This window comes from Lissotriton vulgaris, chromosome 3_1, assembly GCF_964263255.1.
Source record: "Lissotriton vulgaris chromosome 3_1, aLisVul1.2, whole genome shotgun sequence".
Taxonomy (NCBI): Eukaryota; Metazoa; Chordata; class Amphibia; order Caudata; family Salamandridae; genus Lissotriton; species Lissotriton vulgaris.
In genome coordinates, this window is record NC_141689.1 from 140,335,730 (window position 1) to 140,342,198 (window position 6,469).

Genomic DNA, 6,469 nt, shown 5'->3' on the forward strand with positions numbered 1-6,469 from the left:
GTGCCTAGTCTTAAAAAGTATATGTTTTCTTTTTCAAAGGTAAGGGGTCCTATAGGCACCCCTTCCCATTTGCAAATAGTGTACCACCTCCTTTAATGAGTTAGTAAAATATGAGTGTTTTGTGACCGTAAACATTCCTACATCCCGTTCAGATTCATTTTTTGGAAGGGAAGCCTTAAACATACACCTTTCCAATACCAAATGAAAAAACACATATTTCGATTCAGTAATGTGTTTTTGAATCACAATTTGTGTTTTTTTACATATATACAAGCTTTGGTTCCTTCAAAATTTGCCTGAAATGCTATTTCCAACTGCAAAAATGATTCGTACATGTGGCCCTAAAACTCAAACAAAATAGTGGTACTGGCCTCTTAGTTGAGCCATTTATGTGGGGCCCAGTTGGAACTGAAATCAAGAGGCTTTCCACACAGCCTGCAGGTACCTGCTCTGAATGCAAAGCACACACCGTGACCCCCTGCTGAAAGTGCCCTGATGTCGGCACCAGGACAAATTTGGCACATTTCACTGGCGTTAACCAAATCTTTTCTTGCAATAGCTGCCAGGTCCAATATCCCGATGGATCCGCCATAATTCCAGCACTATGAAGCCTGAAATGTCTTTGTTTTGTTAGTTGTAAACTATTCCCAAGCTGTACTGTAGTATTCTTGTATTCTGACATCCTCCCTATCTAACAATATTCAAAAACATGACTGCCTCCTCCTGGATACATCTCTAACCTTTGTTCTTCTCTTCTCCCCTTTAAGGTACAGTGTTTCCAGGTCACATTCTCGCTTACATAACTCTTGTTACAGACAAGAGCTATGAACAGGCTGTTCTGCCATACTTTGAGGATGGCCTAAAACCCTTGATGGATGTGGCTGAAACTTTGCTGACCAGCACCGACCTAGAGGAGGGCATTGAAAATGTTCGCCATCCCCTAGAGTGGTCTCACAATAGTATGTCAAAGGCAGAACAGTCATCCCTGGCACAAGTGAGAGCATTGAGCGCAGATGTGGAAGAGCGCTTAGAAGTGATAAACCGTCTGAATGATGATCAAAAGGCGCTACTAGCTCGAGAACAAGATCTTATAGTGAAACTCTCTGGACAGCAAGGGCAGGAGTCCATTGCCACACAGCAACTACAGGCAGCAAAGGATGCTCTCAAGAATGCAGATAATGCTCTAGACAGAGCGGTTCGAGCTTGGCACTCTGCAGAGACTCGAAGGGAAGTGGGCTATGGCCTGATTGCAGTTCCTTTTGTTGGATCAATAGCAGGTATATATTGCTTCTGGCTCGCATTGAATGTCATAAAAGGAATAATACACACACATACATATCATATAGTCACAGACAATTGTCTGATTCCTTCCCTGTTTTCTCCTTGTCTTTGGGACCTTGTCGCAGCGCGGGGACGCACAGATTTGTGCAACCAGGCGCTTTATAATTTTAAATTGATTGATTGATTGATAACACTCAGATAAACACCCAGGGCCAGAATGTCAAGGATTTTTTGCAACACTGCGTAGCATAAAAAGTTGCTGCGCGGTCTTTGGGGAGAGCTGAACTGTGCCATATCTGCAAAGAATTGGCGCCGTAATGCAGGCTCCATGTGCTGTCACTCTCTCTGCAGCACTGCATCCAGACAGGCACCCTTGCACCCTAGGATAAGGGTAAGTGAGTTATGGGGGAGTTCGTTTTTTGTGAAGTAAGGATTTCCTTCCTGCCCAGAAACTATGCTTTAGTGTAATTTCCTTGGTTTGTGTGTGCTGCAAAATGCAGCGCACATGCAGGGAGGTGGAATGGAGGAAACACATATAATTCTCTCGTTATGCCAGTCTCGTGGAGGTGTAAATCCATTTAAACACGTCTGTGTTGATATGAATCCATTGGTGGATGCACAGGAATGTCCATGCACCTTACATTGAACACTCCTTTCATGCAAATTAATGCAACAACTCGTCCTTTGCATTGATTTCGAACTGCCATCCTGGAAGGTGCATGGAGTCTGTGTTTAAAAAAGTAACATAAACTTAACGCAAAATGTGCGCACATCTGGGCCCTGGGCCCTTATTTATGAGGCCTTGCGTCAGTTTTGCGCCGCCGGTGCGTCACTTTTTGTGACGCACCAGCGGCGGACAAAATGCGCCTTGTTGCGCCATATTTAAAAAGTGACGCATCTAGGTAGATGCGCCACTTTTTACACCCCTGCGCCACATTATACATGCGTCAGGTATAATGTATGCAGAGGGGGCATTCCCCCGCAAAAAGCCTCGTAATAGTGATGCAGTGAAATCTATGAGATTTCACTGCGTCACTTTTAGGATGCTGTTGCGTCAAAATCTTGCGCCTGCCTCACAGCAGGCGTAAGACTGACGCAGGCCCTTTCACATGGGGCTTTCCCCATGTGAAAGGACGCATTGCTGGAGTTGCGTCACTTTTGTGACACACTCCAGCAATGCGTCACTTTTGCGCTTACAGATGCGTCAGAAATACTGACGTATCTGTAACTCCTTGCGACATGATGCGTCATACTGTAAATATGACGCATCAATCATGTCGCAAGGAGTGCGCAGTGAAAAGTGACGCATCGCTGCTTTCACGCAGCAATGCGTCATTTCTCATAAATGAGGCCCCTGGTTTTTAACACACACTTTCACATAGATAGGCACACCACACAGAAAGACATATTCACATAAACTCACCAAGCTCACTCTAATGCAGGTTTGTTTTGTGCAAGGTTACCCGTTCTGCACAGAAGCCGTCCGGCCTGTAATGCACTATGAGTCATGGCTTCCCACCATGGCTGTAAGCTACGCACAGTGTACTAGCTCAAGAAGAGAGCAGACATGTTGTATATCTTTGTAAATATAGACCATTTCTTCTATATCCATTTAACACATAGCAGTACAGTACAGCATCTTTGCCTGCTGCCCAGCATTGCATAGAAGTTTAGTAACCTCCAATGTTTCAACGAAAATAATCAAGGCAGGTGAGCTATCACTCTAGAAGCCACAAATAAAAAGTGAGCTTAATCTTACATTGTATATTTCCCTCCAGCTAGAGCATTGTTTTGTTTTTTACATGATTAATGGTGCAGACCATGCACTTGAGGGTTATAAGGCACCCCCTCCCCTTCTTTGTGCTGTTTGGTAATCACAGCGGTGCATTCTGTCTTATTCACTGCACTGCAGTCAGTGGTTTCTAAACAGGACTGGAAGAAGGAACAGTGCCTCTATTTTTAAAAAACATAACATTAAACGTAGAGAGACTGCTCCCTTTTCGAGCCCTGTTTAGAAACCAACCACTGCTGGGTAATTCCACCAGCAGAGCAGCAGAATTTATCAGTAATTAGGCATAACAAGAGTTACGCAGAGTTACCAAATTCCACCGGCAGAAATAAAAAATCCGCCCAGGCCCAATATTAACAGTTAGCATGTCATCTTTGAAGCAAACCATTGAATCTTTGAAAGAAGGGGCCTCGTACCCAAATGTGCAATAGCATGCTTTATACATAATTGCATGGCCTGAATAATCTCATAATTTATCATTTATATTTATTCACACACTGCCAATAAACATGTCATCTTTTTTCCCATTTCTGTTAGGTGCTATCATGATCCATAAAGCAAATGCAGCCATTCAAAATGCCGCAAACGAAGCTAGAGAAGCTCAACGTATGAAGGAGATATACAAGGCTGCTGTGGAAAAGTATGAATCTGAGCTTCAATCCTACAGGGAGGAAATCCGCCACACCGAAAAGACCATTGCAGCCAACACCGTACAAATTAAAGCCCTCCAACGGGACTTAAACTCAGAAAGGGTGTCCTATCAAAAGTTGAAAAACTTCCTCATCCCATTGAGGAGATGCACCAGTTTGCTGAGCATCTTGGCTGGAAAGACCAGTGCAGCCAGCATGTTCGCTGAGTTCAGTGGGACACTTGATGATCTGCTGGAAGTCTTGGATGAAATAGTAGTGACTTTAAGTGAATTGGTTGAAAATAGTGCAGATTACTCATTCCTGGTCTTTTCTAGATTACCAACCATCATACATAAGCTAGAAGATGCCAACAGTAGGTTGAAGGAAGCTGCAGCATCCTAAAGCAGTGCCTTCCTATAATAGTGCAGTGTGTGGCAATCCCTGTAATCTGCTACTTTTTGTGAATTTTGCTCTGCAATGCCTTTGGGTGAAGCTCTCATATCACCTAAGTGTCCCTACTTAATTGTGAATGTTCTGCTAGCTTAACAGGTCCTCTAGCCTAAATATGGCAAATCATCAAGCACCACATCAATCCCATGCATGTCCCTCCCCCCTTTTGCTCATTAAATAGCAACGTGCAATCCCATTTAACTCTTCTTCAGTCAATGAATATAGAACACACATCAGCACATTGACAATATCAATCCACCTTCATTTCTTGCACCTACACCAGTTTAAAACCAGCCATATGCAAGCAGGGCAAACCGCCAGGGGAGTGTTCATCATACCACCCCATATCACTGTTGAACGTGGAGGTAAAACTCCTAGCGACGATCTTGGCATTGCGACTGAGAAAGGTGATAATAGACCTGGTCCACCTGGATCAGACGGGCTTCCTGCCAGACAGGGCAACTAGGCACAACTTGAGGAGGACTCATAACTGGTTGATGGAGGTGTGTGCTCATAAAGAGCCCCATGTAATTCTCTCCCTAGACGCTGAAAAGGCATTTAACGCGGTGCACTGGCCATTTTTAGTTGGAGTGTTGCTAAAGTTTGGATTCGGCTGAAGTTTCGGAAATGGATTAACCTTCTTTATACGGATCCGCAAGCGAGGGTTAAGGTTAATGGAGTGCTATCTGGGGACTTCCCTATAAGGAGCCGGACCCATCAGGGATGCCCCCTGTCACCGTTATTGATCGCCCTCACCATAGAAGTGGTGGCACGCGAAATACGGCAAGATAGACAGATAACGGGCTTTAAAATTGACCAAGATGATTGTTACGTAGATAAAATTTCGCTATATGCGGATGAAATCCTGTTATATATCAAACGCCGGAGGTCTCAAAACCACGCTTGTTCACTTTGTTGGGCAAATATGGGTCACGCTCAGGCTATACTATAAATTGGCACAAGTCGGTCCTGTACAGCCCTGGGGGTGAAAGTCTGAAACCTGAAGGGTTTACATACTTAGGGATCTATATGACGAATGACCGTTCTATCTCGTATATGAAAAATATTAAACGAGTTCTAACAAATTTTGTGAAGGACGCGCTCAGATGGAAGACCCTCCCCCTCACAATACTAGGACGGGTGGTAATGTATACCATGATCACCCTGCGGCGGTTCCTGTATGCATTGCAAAATGAGTATTTCCTCCTTCCTCAATAGGTTTTTAAAGAGATAAACGAAGGGCTTAGAGCATTGCTTTGATTGGGAAAACAGCCTAGGAGAGCCCTGGAGATACTACAGAGGAACCAATATAATGAGGAGATCAACCTACCCAATATTGAGGCATACTATTAGGCAGAGCACCTATCTAAATGCTCCTGCAGATCACCCCACATATAGACTGGAAAGGGGGAAATTGGAACGTCGTACATGTCTGCATCAAATATATGGGGGTAGGGGGAAAGTCGCGCTACTATTCGCGACATGGGTGACTGTAGAGTTGTGGGACAGGGTGACAAGAAGGATTGGCTGGCAGCACAAACCATTAAGACAAACCCCAATATGGCACTGTACGTGGCTACGGGAACTACATAAGTTGAGAAGGTTCAAAAGGTGGGACGACATAGGTATTTCAGTACTGGGTGATCTCCAGAAGCAGGGCGCTTTGAAGTCCTTCAAGGTGTTGAGGGCGGAATACGGTTTGCACCACACTCAGTTTTTGAAGTATGCACAAGTACGCCACGTTTGGCAGGCAGAAGAGGTGCTTTCGGACCCCTTACCGTAGTATGCTCCGCTAGAGGGTTGCCTGCTGCAGGACCAGGTTCCGGCTGATTTAGTTTCCTTGACTTATAAAACCCTGCGTAAAAATATGCCGGACGGACTGGTGAAACTGAAAAGTGCGTGGGAATCGAATCTGGTGGAGATGGATACACTTGACTGGGAGACTGCCCTGATGCACCCTAGGGAAGTGGCAATAAAATCCTGACTCTGACTCATCAAATTAAAAAATTTTCATAGAGTTTACTACAATAGATATCACCTGCATTGGATGAGGTGAGCCAGTGATCCTAATTGTCTATGATGTGTACATGCCGAGGGAAACTTTTATCATACCATCTGGGAATGTGGGGTCGTCCAGAGCTACTGGGCCAAGATATTGAGGGAGCTGGGTGAAATACTTGAAACGACCCTACCATTGGAGCCTAAATTGGTCTTATTGGGGATAACGAGCGAAGTGGACTTGCCTCGACCTCATTTAATTTTTCTAACACTGGCATTAGTGGTGGCCAAGAGGGATGTGGCTTGGGCATGGGGAGCCCCT

General features: G+C 44.7%; 1 protein-coding gene across 1 annotated transcript in view; it reads left to right on the forward strand.

The window, feature by feature from the left end:
• LOC147726102 (uncharacterized) overlaps positions 1 to 4,124 on the forward strand; it is a 28,538-nt gene extending 24,414 nt beyond the window's left edge. Inside the window, exons 3-4 of the mRNA XM_086962879.1 lie at positions 768 to 1,277; positions 3,608 to 4,124. Of these exons, the coding sequence (XP_086819005.1) occupies positions 768 to 1,277; positions 3,608 to 4,101 (1,004 nt within the window). The 3' untranslated portion in view covers positions 4,102 to 4,124. The remainder of the gene's footprint in view (positions 1 to 767; positions 1,278 to 3,607) is intronic.
• The last annotated feature ends 2,345 nt before the right edge of the window (positions 4,125 to 6,469 follow it).